An 18288-nucleotide genomic window follows, 5' to 3' on the forward strand; every position below is an offset into this window, starting at 1 on the left:
CTCGCCACAGGAAAAAGGAAGGAGGGGAGAGCAGGAAGGAGAGAAAAGGAGGGAGGGAGATGGGGTGGGGGGGTTGGGGGGGTGGGGTGAGACAGCGAGCCCTACCAGCAGTTCTTCCTGCAGCTGCTGATTCACTGAACACACATATAACTGAAGTGACTTCAACATCGACATGCTTGAATGCACAGGGATTCTGAAAACTTCGTTAAATACCAGGGGGGCCTGGAATTCCAGAGCCTTGGAGCAGTAAGTGTTGGGCATGCCGGAGTTGAGCGGTGGCAAATAGACGCGGATGTGACTGGAACCAGGAAGGAGGAGAAAAAAGCAGACAGAGGTCACGCTTATTGACAGAGCTGTACGACAAAATGCACGAACCACGCACACGCATACACATTGCCCTCTTTGGAGGCCCATGGGCAGAATTTCCAAGTCTTCCAGATAAAGTCCTTTTCTCAACTAGGAGTAAGCAGAAAGAACCTAGATGCCGCTGGAGATCAGGGGTAAAAACCCCACTAAGAGGAAGACCTTAGAAGTCAGTAGTGAGGACTTGAGAGGGAGTCACACAGAGCTTCTGCTGTCCCCATCTTTTGGGAAACGTCTGCATCGGTCTCTCCAGGGCCCCTTGGCTCCCGCTCTTCAAGCTCCGCCCACCTCGCCTCTCAGACTGTCTGCCCACTGGGCTGGCTGTCCTGCCCCACCCGCCCCAGCAGGGAAGTTGGACCCGGGAAAAGCTCAAACACTGGTGAATGCTGCAAAGGACACCACGGGGGTGAACAAAATCCCAGGGGGAACACTCAGGCACTTAAAGCCAGGCTGCTTCCAAGGCCTGTAGAAGACGAGTTTCTAAAGAAGGCTCACGGAGGGGAGCACACCCTCGGGCCTGAGTGAACCATCACAGGGTGCTCAGTGGCCTAGGTAATGGGACCCTCCGTCAGGCACCCATCTCGGGCTGCCAAGCTCAGAGGTAGCACCTCCCAACTGGTGACAGCACCTCTTTCCTTCTCCCCTCAGACAAGGACCCCTGATCCCAGCCAGAGGCTTCTTCAGGTGCCTCAACGGATCACAGAATCTAGTGTGGCCATGTCACTACCCAGTCCTGTGACCACGATGGACATTTTAAGCCCAAATGCTGCCAATGATGGGCTCTTGGCACTTTCTTAGCATCGCTGTGGCACATAATTAGCCTGGCTCCATTAGCTCCGTCTGCTTCAAATAATAAACCAGACTTTTGTAAAACTTACAATCCCATTTCAGACCAACATTCCCTGATGTTTTATGGTAAATTCAGGTTCTAAAACAGTCTTTTCCCGTCCCCAAATAGCCAAGCAGAACAGATCGGCGAGCGGTGCAGTGTGGAGGCGGCCTGGGAGAGGCCAGCATCAGTTGGACACAGCCCCTGGGTCTGCGAAGGAAAACGTCTCGGCCCTCTCTGGCCCGGGAGCTTACATTTTGCAGTCTTCCTTCACCACCAGCCCGGCAAAGTTCCTCAGTTGGAGCACGTTCACGAGGAGACATTCGCTGGCACTGTCGTGCCTAAAAAATAAAACGCAAGTTCCTAGAGAGCAAATTCCCCATAGTGGAAAAACCCTTCTGACTGAACTACAGCAGTGGCCCCAACTAAGGGTGATGTTACCTGCCCCGCCTAGGGGACATGTGCAAAGTCTGGAGACATTTTTTACTATCATGACTGGGTGAAGTGGGGATGCTACTGGCACCTAGTGGGTGGAGACCAGGGATGCTGCTCACCATCCTACAATGCACAGCACAGCCCCCCATAATGAAGAATGATCCAGTCTCAAATGTCAACAGTGCCAACCGTGAGAAACACTCAAGTGGAACGACAAGAGTGAGTGAAAGAAAGCTGCTGGGGTGGGAGCACCCTGACTTGCTGGATGAACACCAGTGGTTACCACCTTTACTGAAACCGTCATCAGAAACCAAAAAGCCTCCTGTTCTAACCACCTGGTTACTACTCAGGGGAGGTGGGGAAGGGCCTCGCTGTCTGTGCCGCAGTGAACAGAATCCACTCCAGGCAGAAACGTGCCGTAATGTCCCCAAGCCCCCAGCGCCCTGAGGTGACAGCTCCCAGCTGTGACTGTCAGTGTTGGAAGACAGCAGTGGAGCTGCTCTTCCCCATCCCTTCTCCTGCCACATTTGTCCCCCCACCTGAGACCGGATGAAGCAGGATGGGGGGTAGCCAGGCCAGGGAGCAGCACCCAGATCACATGGGTCCCTCCTGGCCTGCGTGTGGAGGTGTGAGGGGCTGGGCAGGCCCCAATCTACGCATCATATTTATGAGCAATGGGGAAGGAGGCTTCTGTACTCACAAAAATCCAACGTGGATCTGGGGCCCTTCATTATCGCAAACGTCTCCGCGTGCAGACTCTTCAGCATCTTCACTCCTGAGCACGACCAGAAAGTCACTGGGGTTATTCCAAAGGGAAGTGAATATCGCAGGTGGGCAGAAGCGCTCGCATGCCGGGGGGTGCTCTTACTGAGAAGAGCTCTATCCAGTTGCGACTTAAATAAATAAATTATTCCAGTGACTGAAGGGGCACAGCCGGCCCATCCCTGGGATCCAGGACACAAATCTCACTGGGTACCTGCCTACAAAGTGCTATTGTTTTTGAGAAAACAACTTTGCATACCTTTCAAAAATACACGTGATATTCATGGCAAAGTTCAAAAATTAACTTTTTTTTTTAAAGATTTTATTTCTCCTTTTTCTCCCAAAGCCCCTCGGTACTCAGTTCTATATTTTTAGTTGCGGGTTTTTCTAGTTGTGGCATGTGGGACGCTGCCTCAGCATGGCTTGATGAGTGGTGCCATGTCTATGCCCAGGATTCCAACTGGCGAAATCCTGGGCCGCCGAAGCAGAGAGTGCGAACTTAACTACTCAGCCACGGGCCGGCCCCAAACATTCACTTTTAAAAAGTTTGCAATAAGTGAAATGCTTGTAGATACCTGAGATGAAACAATGACATCAAAGATGTCAAATCAAAATAAAGCCCAGAATCCCAAAAGGTGTTTTGGCATTGCAAAGGCGGGGAGGAAATTCATTCCTAATAAATGTCCTTTCTAGAAAAGCAGGTCTCTCTCGTACGCTGATTCTCCTTTTCTAGCTTTACTGGGCTTAAGCCTTAGATCCACCAGGGCCAGAGACAAAGAAGTCGTTCTAGAACCATGGAATGAGGGCCAGCGCCCAAACGCCACACAGAAGCCAGAGGAGGTTTCTTTGCAGGTTGCTCAGGCCCAGCCTCCAAAGTTGAGAGAAGCCAGGAAAAGCCCGTAGCCCTGGAGCTCCACACGCGGTTTCAATCCGTAGGCGTCCTGGGATGGCTGGCTCGCTCTCTCTCGTGCTTACCAGTAACACGGGGGCTGGCTGCTTAGGGAGAAGATAAGAAGATCAGCTTCTAACCTTTTGGGTGGAGGTTCAAACACGCCACTGTCACTTGCCAGCGAATAATCTGAGAGGCACGCAGAAACACGGCGCGCCCTCCTCTCCAACCTCTTGGCGCTGTCTTCTCGAAGAGTCACTGCTACAAATAAGAGACACACCGGGGTCAGAAGGTGGCAGCACGTGAGGCTGGGGACAGTGGGGCCAAGATATGAACACTCTATGTTCGAGCACATACAAAGCCACTAAGTGTTCCAGAGACACGCCACTGTATGGACACACACATCTAAATATGCTGCACTCAATTTTTTTTTAATATTGAAAAATTGAAGAAATAGGCTTTTGGCTACTTCTCTAGAAGCTCTTCCAACTGTCATAAATCTCTTTTCACCTCCTTAATGGGTACACAGAACATAAGATGATGGTGGGAAGCCCCTTCATGTCACACTTTGAGAGACTGTCATATGCAAAGGCTGGGAAAGAAACGTTACCCCAAATGCAGAAGCAGCTGCGTGCTCTGAGCGGCGGGATAGGGGTATTTTTCAATTCCTTCTTTATGCTGTGTGGTATGTTCCATATTTTATACAATAAACAATAAACATATGCTATACTGTTTTATAATTAGAAAACAAAACTTTTAAAAGTTATCCAAATCAACTCTAACAAAATGTAGTGACTTTCATGTTAGAGGACACAGCGAACCAGACTCAGCCTTTGAAAACACCTCCTCGACAGTCTCTCTCTAATCACAGCATCCTCCCCAGCAGCCCTGGGGCCAGATTTGCTTCCAGAATTGCTTTTCTGGGGTTAGCAAGCGATCATTACAAGGCAGCTTATTTTTGTCTTGTATCTATTTTAATCGAGAGCCAAAGATAACCACTGACATCTTTCCTTTTATCATTTCATCAACTCTTTCTACTCCTTCCCTCACAACAAGTTCCTTTTAACAAAAATAGGCATGTAATCGTCCTATGCTAAGTGTGACTACGCACACAGGAGCCTCAACACTTTCCAGAGAGGCGTCCTTGGTTAGAATGCAGGATTAAAACATGGAGCCCCAAACTGAGCCATCCTCTGCCATCATGACATCGCCTGTTAATAACACAGGTCCCTCTCTTCTCTGTTCTGTGCTTTTCTTCAGCTGTCTAAGCTCTATAAATTGCAAATCCAGACATCTATGCATCCTTAAGTTGAGGGAAATAGCAAGTCCACCAACGACCATCTCTCTTTTCAACCAAAGCATTATTCACATACCAATTAAATCCAAACATGTCACACAGTGGGCAAAACAGATGAGGCTGTGGCCTTTAGTCTCACAATCTCAACTGCAGACAAAAGCTGATGCTCCAAAGGTCTGTGATGCCAAGCCTGGGGGACTGCTGGCTCCTCCCCGGTCAGGGACAGAAGCTGGCTCCATTCTGGAGTGGCCGGAGGCACCAGCTCTCCAATTGTAGATCAGGAGTCCCAAGTCCATCTCTCCTGGTCACCCCCGCCACATAGAAGGACCCAAAGCCCCCAGCTCTAAATTGCTGATGGACCCCTCGGTTTGCCTCATGGATGATCCCCAGCAAACCAGACAGCTTACTATGTCCACTCCCAGCCCTGACACTTGGCACGGCTCCTAGACATGGTCTTACATTCCTTTAAGGAAATGCCACCATGCAATGACCCTAAGCACTTCCAGTTAACCCGACAGTGCAACTGTGACAAAGTTTCTCTGCCACTGCAATGAAGGTCGATGAAGAGAGAAATGAAACAAAGGACTTATTCCTCAGTGATCCTAGGCTTAGTCACTGCATTCACAGAGCAACTGGAAGCAGAGCTGATGGAAGGAAGGACGGTCAGCAGTTGCCTTGGGTGAGAAAGAAGCGCATAGCAGACCCCACGCTACATACCCCAGCCATCTGCTGTCAGGCTTCAAGGCAACGAGAACGAGATGGACCAGGGGGAGCAATGCCAATGAAGTAAAGACTCAATCTTCCAAATGCTCATTTAAAAAATCATTAAAGACAGACGCGTAGACAGACACTGAGACCTGAGGGCATCAGCACTGATTGACAAAAAGGCAGAAAATCTAACGAAAATCATGTTGTGGGCAAAGCTGCCAGCTGGCATATTAAAATAATGAAAGCTATTAAAAGTCTGGGGAAAAAAATACATAGAGGAATGAATACTTCAAGCTTTTAGAAAAGTTCTTACACAATTTTAGCAGCCATGATGAATATTAATGTTGAAATAATAATAATAATGGTAACTGTTGAGCTACATTAAAGTGAAGCTATGAGACATGGCCTTCTTGGCCACATCCAGCCCATCCTAAATACAGCGATTCATCGCGCAAAGATGCGCCACAGCCTGACCAGGAAGGTGAAGGAGAATTCCAAGGTCACTTACAGTGAACTTTCTGTCGAGCCGCATGAGAAAAAGAGATAAAAAAAAAGCATCAAGTGAAAAAAACACAGAATTTAAGCCAACAATTTTAAACAGTATGAATATAATAAAAACGTAATAAATAAATGAGCAAAGCCAAGGTTTTCACGGATTTATATTAGCAAATACCAATGGGAAATGAAAATTGGAAAGGATTTTAAAACCATGACATTTGACTTTTAGAATCCAGGGAAGGTAATAATGTAAAAAATGTTAAAGATGACAGTCTATTTCCCCACTCCCTGTCCTGCCTTCTGTCCCCTCAGACTGATTTAAAACACAATGGAAGAAATCATTCCTAGAGCTTGCCTTGGAGGGTTGGGCAATTTTGAACTTCATCTTACTACAATTTTATCTTGCTAAAACTTGCCTGAGGTCAAACTTGGACGCACTGTTTCTAGCCAGACTGGAATGGAAAGCTGGTGGGAACTATGTGACCTTGGGCGTCACAAATGAGAGGCAGAGTACTAAGATCCTCACCAACTTTAGGAAGGTTCGATGACTCTGGGCTCAGAGCACCAAGCACCAAGGGAGGCACGGAGTCACCCTGTGTCCACACCTGAAGCTGCTTACCCAACCCAACCCTCTGGGAGCACCAACCAGGATCCATTCACTGAGTCAATTATTTCTAGTTTGTGAGGACCCAAACCAACTGACAGTGTCACACAGAAATGCACCATCAGGTGGCAGTATCTGACCATAGCATGAGCAAATACCTCCCCGTCTAAGAAGTTTGAAGCATTATAATGTCAGTCACAGAGCAGGAAGGAAATATAAAGAAATCAGGATCACAAATTAAGTCAGCTCTTCTCCTCCAACCCTGTCTTTGCCTTGGCCCAAAATGGCCCTTGGGCCTTGTGTGGGTTTTCTGCTTAACGAGACTGACACTGTTGTATCTTGTCCTTTAAAGAGAAGTTGGTTACGGGAGTTGGGGGTCACTGAGAAAGTAAGCTTAAGCAACAGATGTGCAATTCAGTCCTTATTTTGTATTTTCTTTTTTGAATGAAAGGAATAAACATGGACCATTGAACCTGTGATTTTGAAGAAGAACAAAGCGAATTAAGGTCACCTGTATATGTGAATTACAGAAACAATAAATCTAGGGATATGAAAGGTACGTTTGCAAGCAAAGAGGAGAGACATCAAAATAATAGAGATGCCAAAAAGCCACGGGACTGCCTCAGAACATAACAGATCTCTGGTTAAACATGTAAGTGCTAAGACAGACTATTATTTTATATAGAGATATACACTAACTAGTGCGGTCGCATATAAAAAACTCATGGGGAACAGAGTGGTGGTGAACAGAAGAGCCCATAAAGATCCCCTTGTTCAAAGGCAGCGAAGCTGACACTCAGCCACGCCCAGGGATGCAATCAAGGTCACCCACCTAGTCAGTCAACCGGGCAGGGAACAGAATCCATGTCTCTAAGCTGCTAGTCCAAAGCCATTTCCATAACACCATCCTGGTTTTGTATTCACGTTTGATTTCAACCCTTTGCTGCTAAACTACCCAACAGTATGTGGCCAGGGTTTCCCTGCCTGGACACTATTGACATTTTGGCTGGATCATTCTTTGCAGTGGGAGCTGTGCTGTGCACTGTAGGATGTTGGGCAGCATCCCTGGTCTCCACCCACTAGATGCCAATAGCACCTCCCTGGCAGCCCTCTCAGTTGTGACAACCAAAAATGTCTCCAGACATTGCCAAGTATCTCCCAGGGGGCAACAATGCCCCTGGTTGAGATCCACTAAGCTATACGAATTATCTACTGTTGCCTAAATGGAATGTCTAAAATAGTTCTGCTGTGCAAAGAAAAGTTACTTAAATGGGCTAAACTTCAGGAATGAGAAATCTCATTCTTGATCCTCTCTAAAGCCTACGGAAGTTAAAGTTGCTGGAGGTTGGCTCTAAAAAGCACACGGGTCAAGATGAGGAGGGCTGAGGTCCAGGCCCTGCTTTGTGCACAAGCTATGAGCCAGAATATTCTCTAGAACAGCAGTTTGGTTTTCCATGTGGACAGACTCTGGCACCAAGTAGAAGGTGAATGGACTGCAACTGGATGGATAAAGTTCGCTGTGGCTACACGTTTCTCGATTTGAAGACCACCAGAGAAATTGATTTGGTAAAAATGACTGATCCTTACTGGCATGTCTTTTGAAATTACGCCAATTATTTTCATTTCCACTTTCGACAGAATTACGTCCTTGAAAACTAGAAGGACAAAGGATGAAGAGATGAAGTCACAGGGACAAAGGAAGTGGAGATTTCCGCTGGGCTACAACCAGACACCTGGTCTGAGGCGGGCACACACAGAATGTTCCATCTGGACACATGCCCTGGAGAGTTCATTAAGGCCCTCGTACCTCTTTATCAGCCTCCGAATGTGGAAGACTATGTGGTTCTTACCCTCATTTTCAACAATTAAGCAGATTTTGAAAGCAAGCCAAACACCTGGGAAACACTACTTTGCTAATTTCAATGACCTTTCCAGGACACAGACTGGAAGGACCTACAATGACAGAGCAGGCCAGCGCTCTTCCTGAGCCTATCAATAGTCCTAAACTTTAAGCTCACTATGTAACAGAAGAGCCAGGTGACTTCAGTGCAACTGCACACGATTTCATCCCTGAATTTGAAACCTTTCTACCCACGACTGGGAAAACCACAGGACTTACTTGCGCCCGTGGGAATGGCAGCCACTTGGGGTCCTCGCTCTCGAAGTCCTTCCCCATCCCCGGAGAATCCGTGTGGCTGAAGGGATGCTGTGCCCGGCGAGTCTTCATCCCCCAAAGCAGAGGCCTGAGCCCGCAGCCTGTCTAGCGTGCCCAGGCCTGACACCTCAAAACTGTCCCCCAACTGGGCCAAGGGCGAGTCGCGCGAGGCCGGGAGGAAGGGCGTGTCCAAGGGTGAGCTTGGGGGAGACAGAGAGGACAAGGAAGAGCGAGAGGACAAGGATGCCAGGGACTGGGGCGTGTCCAGGGAGCGCCTCTGCTTGTGGAGGCCCGAGGGGCCTGGGGGATCGGAGAAGGTGGCATCTCGTCCCAGGGAGTCGAAGGGAATCAGGTCAAAGCGCAAAAGCTGGCCGCATTCGGTGTCGGGTTTTTCGTACTGTGGTAGGCCGTAGATGTCAGTGAAGCTGACCGAGCTCAAGGAACCCCGGCTGGAGGCGAGTGAGCCCCGGCTGGAGGCCAGGGACCCGCGGCTGCTCCCCGAGGATACTGTCAGGGTGCTGGCAGACAGGCTGAAACGAAAGAGCCCCGTGATCTTGGAAGAGCAGCCTGAAGATTGGTGCTGCAGCCCTGCTATTCTCCACTGCAAAGCTGAGTGTCTCGTCTGTTCCAAGAGGGAACAAAATCCTGCCTCATTCTCCCATTAACCCGGCATGTCTTTAAACACCTGCGAGCACTTTAAGGCAACTTTATTAATATTTCCTTTGTTTCTTTTGAATGCCGGTAGAGAGCAGCGGTTAACATCAAGGACGCATGCCTGAGCTCAAGGGCCGCCTCAAACGTGGACCAGCTGAGTCCATTTGTTCAAGTTATTTGCCCTTCCTGAGCCTCCCACGTTCTCGCCGGGGGCTGTGATAATAACTCTTCCTACTTCATGGCACTCCTAGGAGGAATACCTGAGAAAAGAGGACATAGAAAGCCCTCGACGTGATGCTTCACAACACAGTCAGTCCTTGAAAACAGGAGCTATCACTGAGCAGCCAAATTTTATTTTAAAAATATTCATATCCCTCAAAAAAAACCCAAAATAAAAATGCCTATGTGCATATATAGACATGGATATATATACTTCTGGAACTGAATTACAAAATCTTTGGATAAATTTGACTTCAGACTTGTTATTCTGCAGCCAAATTTGGTGCTCTCCATATTCCGTGAATCATAGATTAGCAGCTCCTCTTAAAAATATGACACATCCACTTTTCCATTCTGTGTTTACACCACTTCAGGTTCTAAGTTCTGGTAGAGAAAACCAAGCTAACAGGAATTATGAAGTTCATGGACACGTCATATAACATGATAATTAAGTATAGCTTTCTCTTTCAAAGTTACCCACCTTTTTAACTGGGACTGGAGATAGGATGTTAAGCGGGTAGCTTCTTCCAGCTGCATAAGTAGACAATTTCTTTTTTCCTGAAGCAGAATCCTGTAGGTAAGAAAATAGTCCACTGGTGGATTTCAAAGATAGCGAGTATATTTTCCTAATGAGAAATTCAACTATAAATTCCCCCAAATTGATTTAAGTTTGAATAACTAAATTTTAAAAAGCACATCTAGGTCATAAACACCAAGATGACAGAGACTGTTTCTGTCTTGCTTGAAAATGTACCCCTAGCACGCTGCACAGTGCCTGATACACTGTAGAAGGTCAATAGATGGGTAGGTGGATGGATGAATAGGTGGGGGGTGGATGGATGAGTGGATGGGTGAACGGGTAGATGGATGGACAGATGGGTGAGTAGATGGACAGGAGAAATGAATGCGTGGATGGATGGACCGATGGGTGGACAGGTGGATGGGTATAAGGATGGGTGTGTGGGTGGGTGGATGAACACACAAATGGATGCGGGACTAGACTAGAAGATGGATTCAAACGCAGAGCATGTAGTAATCTACTGGAATTCCTTGGAACAAATCAGATTCCCTCATTCTAAGCCCTCTCCCAGACAAAACTACATGCAATTCTAAAATCTATAGAATTAAAAGATTAGACAAAAATAAAACAAAACAGCAACTGTCACAGGATTGGAGGTAATTTTTTTCTTCTGCTTTATTATTTTCTAAAATGAATGTTCTTCCACTGTACTAAGTCTACTGCCTAAAATAGAGCCCAACATGTACAGGCACTCGATAAAGAGTTACTGAATGAAAGTATGAATGAGTATGTTTGCCTTTAAAACACAACAATCCTTGTTCACAAATCCAAAGGGTGGCATTGTAACATGTGGCCAAGTAGGCACCCTTAAAAGAGCTGCTCTTGGGGCTGGCCCTGTGGCCAAGTGGTTAAGTTCGCGCGCTCCGCTTCAGGCGGCCCAGTGTTTCGTCTGTTCGAATCCTGGGTGCGGACATGGCACTGCTCATCAAACCACGCTGAGGCAGCGTCTCAAATGCCACAACTAGAAGGACCCACAACGAAGAATATACAACTATGTACCAGGGGGCTTTGGGGAGAAAAAGGAAAAAAATAAAATCTTAAAAAAAAAAAAAAAAAAAAGAGCTGCTCTTTCCTTTCAGCATCCTCCCAATCCCCAGTGATACTCACTAACCTGGCTCCAAGTTTCTGACGATGATGACATGGAAGCCAAGATGGGCAAAGAATGGGCCCAGGCAAACAACTGGCACACTCAGCCCTAAGATGCCTACAATGGCCCCTCTGTGCCTGGCTCCACACCGGGTCTCTTCTAATGCTTTGCAGCCTGTTCCCAGGGAAAGCCTCCTACCTCAGGGCCCCACGCTTTCCATCGTCAGGCACACCTCAGACGAAGGGAGGCGGCATGGAGAAACGCTCCTGCATTGGCCAGGCCCAGAATGTCACAGCTGAGGGAACCCTCGTGGGACACTTGGCCCCATCGCCCCACCGTGTAGCAGAGGTAGCAGACAGAGAATGCTGGCGGGAGGAAAGTGCTGGGCATGAAGGTGCTTATTAGCACTATGTATGCCCCTCCTTGCCCAAGGCCCTTTAGTGGCAGACTCAGGAGACACATTTGGGCTAACTCAGTCCCAGGTGAGGGCTCTGGACCCCAAGACTCAGCTCCTGGGCTGGTCCCACAAGAGCCCCATCGGCTGGATGAGCTTAGGTGACCCAGCCCCTGAACCCAAGCATCAATGGTAACATTGGCTTTGTGGGGTTCTGTGGATTTGTACCCTGGGACCACAGGACTCATGTGGGCTGAGATGTCCAAACAGCAAGGACAGAAACGGTCAAGGGTGTTTGGGTGTGGGGTCCTGGGAAGCAAGTAACATTCATGTGACCAAATTCACTCTCCTTAAGAGAGAACCATCTGGAACTCCCAGGCCTTCCCACCCAGAACATACACGAGAGCATACCAAGGGTAGAACGGAAGGTAATGTTGTACTAAAACATACAAAAGCACAAGAGTACAGATGAAAACTTCAATTCCATAGTCCCTTTTCAGTTTCAGAATCAACTCCATGTTTATCCTGAGTGAGGTGACAGGGATGTTATCATCTCAGGTAAACTAAAATTCCCTCCGTATAGTCCTATGAGCTGACTCTCCAAATAGCCCCACTTCCTGCCAAGGCTGACACTGCCTCCAACGTCAAGACACAGACCCATCTATCGATTAATGATGACTATCCAAGCATAAATGACCCCCAACAAATATGGACAACAATCCTGACATTTGATGAAATAAGTCATAAGGGCATCTGTACTGATCAAATAATTGAGGTGACTACTAAACTCTTTTTTTTTTAAGATTTTATTTTTTTCCTTTTTCTCCTCAAAGACCCCCAGTACATAGTTGTATATTCTTAGTTGTGGGTCCTTCCAGTTGTGGCATGTGGGACGCCGCCTCAGCGTGGTTTGATGAGCAGTGCCATGTCCGCACCCAGGATTCAAACAGACGAAACACTGGGCCGCCTGAAGCGGAGCGCGCGAACTTAACCACTCGGCCATGGGGCCAGCCCCTACTAAACTCTTTGTAGAGAATGCTCATGTAGAGACAGCTTAGGACTCTGTTAATGCACTGAATTTTAAGGAGCCACTGTATTATCAAATGTAAGGTGGGCTCCCCAAAGCCCAGCAGATGTCCACGGATAAACTTCTGATAAATTTCTGTGAAACTGAAAGCAGATCTGGCCTTCGACACAATCTGTGTCACACACATGGCACACAACAAATGGCTGGGCAACAGAGGACAAGGGCCACCGTGGGCTTCATGCGTCCTACACTGGAAAAGAGCCCCAAGACAGACTGACCGCCGGGAGGCGTGTTCAGAAACGGATGCAAGACAGGCTGCCCCAAAAGAAAGAGTGGGCTTCCCCGGGAGGAAATCAAAGTAAAAGGTAGATTGCGGCAACACCCAAGATGTCAGGAATGGGGACCTCTCTGTGGCAACATCGCCTGCATCTCCGTCCTCCTGCTGGCGACCCCATCCTGTCCGGGGTGCTGTCCTGCCTGCCGAGGTGGAAGCACCCAGCACCTACACTGGGAAGTGGTGGGGTCTAAGGGGGGGGGGGGCGGTTCCCCTGTCTTCCCTTGTTCTATCCCCTTCTCCATCATCTCCCACCTCTGATAGGACCAGGAACCTCGGGAGCCCAGGGCAGAGCTGGCTGCTCCTGCAGAAGGGAAGGCACATGCTCTCTCCATCTCCTCCCGGCCCCGCCGCCTTCTTGCTACTGGGCAAGGAAACACGCCAGGCGGCAGCTGCCCTGAGGAATCATCAAGACCGTTCTCAAGCCGTGTGCAAGCTCTCTGATTTAGCTTTCTGAGTCGGTTCTTCACTGGAAGCCAGATCCTGCCTGCTCCCGGGACTCTAGAGGCCAACCCACCTTTCTGTGGCGCCCTGCACAGACGTGGCCCGCGCTCGCTGGATCTCCTCCTCCAAGCGCCTCCGCTCCTCCTCCAGCCGGGCCACGTCTTCCGCCGGCCGTCTCTGCTGAACGATGAGCTGCAGCTCCTGAAGCAGGGCTTCCTTCTCCTTGATGAGCTGCAGCCGGTCCCTGTCGGCCTCAGCCATGCCCGGCCAGGACTCGGTATCAAGCTGGGCCAGCTGCTGCTGGATATTCGAGACTCTGCAAGAGAGAGAGACAGAAAAATCCACGAACTTATAGATTCGTCTTCATACGTTCTCAGCACCAACATACTGATTCTGGAGACTCATTCTGCTAAGTAAACACTGAAGTTATTGCACTGAGTGAACCGTAAATGACAAAAATAAAGGATTTGGAAATGATGGGTAATAAAAACGGTTTGTAAGTCCTTTGCATAATCTCCCCTGGTCTATGAGATTCGAGATGAGAGTAACTATATCATGCTTGTTTCAAAGAATTGACAGAAAGGCTGGCAGGCCTCAAATATGCCCATGCACTATGTGGTTTCAGGTTCATGGTTTCCTGCATGGTACCGTCCCAGAGCAGGAGGGAGCTACCTCGTTTCTCCCTACCCCACTCTCATCAGTAGCTAATGCTGTGCTGGACACATGAGAGATGCTTCTGGCTTCCTGCCTTCTCTGCCCTGCCTAACTGCTCACACTGCCTAGAGAAAATTCCAGGACAGAAATGCACCCATCACCGGGCTTCTGAACAGAAAGCCCCCAACACCCAGTGCTCTTTGTCTTCTAGTCCTGTCTGCTCGCTCCTGCACCAGAGACCTTGACCATGTGTGCAATTCAAAATGCCTCACAGAGAGCAGACACTCAACAAAAGCTGAATGCCTGAAGCAGTGACTAAACGCACCAGCAAACACAGGAAAGAATGAGAGTCAGCCCGGGGAGCGCAGATGTGACGAGAGGCGCTCTGGGTGGATGCAAACCAGTCAGCCTCCCTAAATGTGTCAGCATGACCACCCTCAAGCTGTAAAACTACAGACTCTACTGTCACTGTCCATGTGCCTACGTGTCCACGTGCTTGCTCGGCAAACAGCCTGCATCACTTTTTGTGTCCTGAGGCATTGCTGAATGCAGATGAAGTGTGAAAGATGTGGCTCATATTTTCAGAGCATCCTTTCAAAGCAAGAGCAGAATGTTTTAAGCCCTTTAAGTTTAAGATGAGGGCTATCTGTTTCCGGCCAGACTCAACCTGAACCCAGTGCTGTGGAGGACAGAGATTGTTATACATGCCCAGAATTAAAATCCAGAGACAAAGTCACAGAAAGCTGTGAGGGCAAGTAAGTGGCAGGTGCACACAGCCCTATATCCTCTAAAGCAGTGGTTCTCAAAGTGGGGCCCCTGACCGGCAGCCTCAGCGTCACCCAGGAGCTTGTTACAAAGGCAAACCTCAGGTCCCACCCCAGATGTGCTGAATGTGACACTCTGGGGATGGGGTCAGGCAATCTGGGGTTTGACAAACCTTCTAGGTGCTTCTGATGCTTGTTTAAATTTGACACCCTCTGCCTTCAGGCAGTCTGGCCTGGTCTGGAGGATGCTAACTGGCCTTGGAGCTCTGAGGGGCTTGCATTAGGCACTGATGTGATGATCTTCACTAAAACAGGAATGGCAGGAGTGCTCCTGAGACTCCCCTGTCCCGTGCCCAGGGCACATGTCACTAATCATCCTGCCTGCTGAGTCCAGACTTCAGAATCCTTCTCAACACGGTGCTCCCTGCAGATACTGTCAATCAATTGGTGTTGGTCCATGTGGTAAAGCCTGTCAGCCAGGCCTGTGCCAAGCCAGTCCCCTCCCGAACCAGACATAACCATGGGGACTAGTCAGCCTGGCTGGAGGGCCGGGCAAGACTCCTTTCTCAAATACTGAACCAATTAGAAAACCCACAGTTATGAAAAGAGTACACAAGTTATCGTTTAAATGTATGCATTTTACTCAAGTGCAATTCCCCAAGAAGGTAAAGAAAACAGTTGAATGTCAGTAGCTTTATTAGGCAAGTTCTTTTCTAACTTAAAACTAATTTCCTGAAAATGTGTTGGAAAACAGTGCCAAATCATGTCACTGAAAAAACTAATGACAGAGACAGCTGAACAGGGTCAGGAATCCAACTGGGCTTAAGTGTCCACCTATGTCTAATTAGTGTAATTAAAATTTATGGCAGTCATATAACCGAAGCCCAAGGAAAATACACTCCAAGCAGACCCATAAATAAGTTAGTGCCAAGTCAGACATTATACCCAATGAAATTTCTAGAACATTCTACTGTAGATCAAGACAAGTCAAAAGTAAGGAATAAATATAAAAGAGACAAATAACAATGAGCAAATCCATTGTGTCCTCATAATTTTGCATTTCAATTTATCTGATCCACAGGAAGGCCTATCTGAGCCCAGCTAAAGTTAGTAGAATTACCTTGTAATATACACTAACTCATAAATATGCTATAAGCACACATATTTTAAACAGCAACTCCTTTTGAGTTTTCTGAGGTTTACGTGTGAGGAGATCAAGATTCCCTTAGTCTCCCAGCTCCAGGCTCACTGCCATTCTACAAGCATTCAAGTTGCTGAAGGGGGCAGAAGATGCAATCCTAGATAATCCTACTCTTTCCAGGAAAATCTCAAGTAATACCCACTATCAGAATAAAGAATGAGGAAAAAATGCAATTAGAAGAGGGAGGAGAGGCAAAGGGCAAGTTTCAAAATGACTGCCCACTGCGGGCACAAGATAACTAGCACAGAGGCCAAACATACGCAACGGACTGTAACTCTCCATGGCTTACAAGAACAACATGCAAGGACACATGACAAGGGACAAGGTCCGCAGCAGAAACAAAATCTGGATGAAGCTGACTTCGCGTAGCCCATCTGGAAAAGTTGTTTGGGCTGTGTGAAATATTAGGCAAGCATTTCTGTGCTCAAGAACAGTGCTTTTTTAAATAAATTCCACGATGATAAATATGATTGCATGTTTATTTCAGAGCTATATATGAATCTAGAAGACTATTAGCACATATTGGAAAGTGCAATTTCTTTCTCTATACCCATACTCCGGATGCAGACATTTAGCGCCCACTCTTAGCCGGGTTGAGAGGAGGCACACATGTCTGTCTGTCTGTACTGGAAGCCCAAAGCTCTAGAAGGATTCCTTCAATGATTTCTTGTACATTCACCATGGGATAGACAAGATGGCTTTGCCTTTAAAACAATAGGCCTTGTCTACTGTGCTGCTGGCCTGGAAACGAGCCACCCGCAAGGAGTACCCTCCGTGTGATAGGTTTACTGGAGGAAACAGACTTTCTGCCTAAGGCTAAACACAGATGTCCAGGGCTCCGATGCCCTTCCTTCTACATGCATGCCAAACAGCTGGTCCATTGGTTAGAACTCCACTCCTGCGAGTGCCATCACTCCAATTCTGGGTAATAAAGGAAAAATAATTTCCAGAAAGGCTTTTTTCTGAAATACCATTTCAGTGAAATTGAACACATGGAAGCAAAGCAAGGTCATGATTAAAGTTTGCAAAAAAGAAACTTTTCCAAATTCATTTTTAAAGAGAACCAAGCGCAACTTAAAATTGGCAAGGTTTTTTTCCCCCTACAAGTCAACTGCATTCTTTATTGATGCTTATTTTTGATAGGTAATACACTTTATGGCCTATATATAATCTCCTACAAATGCCTCTAAAAGCTTTAAAATGTAGGTCCCTGTGCTCATGATAGTGAAGAAATGAAAGGCAAATCTTTAATCAAGCATTCAGGGTTCATATTTATTATGCGATTTCCAAATTCTATACCGTGAACAGGTCTAATGAAGACAGAAGCAAAATATGAATCAGTTTTTCCTACTATTTCTGCCGAAACACCCTTTCTGTTACAACCCAGGCACCATTAAATCATAAATGGAAACCTGCATTTACTCTGCAGAAACTGCTCACCCCTCACAATTCCCATGGAAATCTTCAATATGATTTGCATTTTTCTAAGGAAAAAAATGCACTCTTAATACTATACAGTTTTGAGGCATATTTTACATATCCAGAGTCATCCTCAACTATTTGAGTTTATACTTAAATTCTGCAATCTACTAGATAATTTCTCACATTCCCAAAATACTGCTGCTTTTTGGAATAGGAAACGGAACAGCAGGCAAGCCACGGTCCCATGTGATGGCGCTGAGACGTGAAGGATCCCACTGCCACCCTCCAGGACATGGCACCAGCTTAGACGCTCGTGCCTTCAGATTTCAATTACAGCTACTGACTTGATACTTCTTACAATTTCTCTCCTTAGTTTCTTTTTTGTAAATAGCCATTTAAACGAAAAGCAAAAGTTCAACAAAATCTCAGCTGAGATCTAAATCAGATGGACGATGAAATCACTTCAGCTGATTGAACTAAATACTGATAAACTAGTGTCCATTCACCTCAGCTCTATTCTACGTTGGAAATTCGAGAAGTGTGAATCTAGAATACGTGGTGTAAGAAGGATCCCCTAATACCCCAATATACTTCCCTGCCCTCACATCTTTTCCCCTGTGAACACACAGATCTTCAGAGAGCAACTTCTTTAAATGAAATCCAGACAGTCTGCAGGCTTCCTTCTCTTGGCCTGAATGGGGAAGATGAAGCTACAACGGCAAGGATGCTTTCCTTTTTTTCTTATAGCTGTGCCCTATCGGCAAAAACGCAGATACACAGTCATTTGAGAAATGAAGGAAAAATCCAAGCGACTGATCAAATTCAACTGGAATCCTAACATGACACTGATTCCTGACAACAGACGAACAGCAGGACCCATCCTGGCAACAAAGGCTAAGACACAGAGAAACTGGATGGGCCACGTGTTTTGTTCCTATCCAGACTTCGAGTGTTTCTATGGAAACAGC

General features: G+C 47.2%; 1 protein-coding gene across 1 annotated transcript in view; it reads right to left on the reverse strand.

Moving 5' to 3' along the window:
- The window catches only part of WWC3 (WWC family member 3), a gene marked incomplete at its 5' end in the record, with an annotated part of 117181 nt that overhangs the window by 17815 nt on the left and 81078 nt on the right, over positions 1-18288 (reverse strand). Inside the window, 7 exons of the mRNA XM_046672906.1 lie at positions 106-298; positions 1447-1533; positions 2328-2402; positions 3419-3539; positions 8505-9070; positions 9895-9984; positions 13353-13595. Of these exons, the coding sequence (XP_046528862.1) occupies positions 106-298; positions 1447-1533; positions 2328-2402; positions 3419-3539; positions 8505-9070; positions 9895-9984; positions 13353-13595 (1375 nt within the window). The remainder of the gene's footprint in view (positions 1-105; positions 299-1446; positions 1534-2327; positions 2403-3418; positions 3540-8504; positions 9071-9894; positions 9985-13352; positions 13596-18288) is intronic.

This window comes from Equus quagga, chromosome 10 (genome assembly GCF_021613505.1).
Source record: "Equus quagga isolate Etosha38 chromosome 10, UCLA_HA_Equagga_1.0, whole genome shotgun sequence".
Taxonomy (NCBI): Eukaryota; Metazoa; Chordata; class Mammalia; order Perissodactyla; family Equidae; genus Equus; species Equus quagga.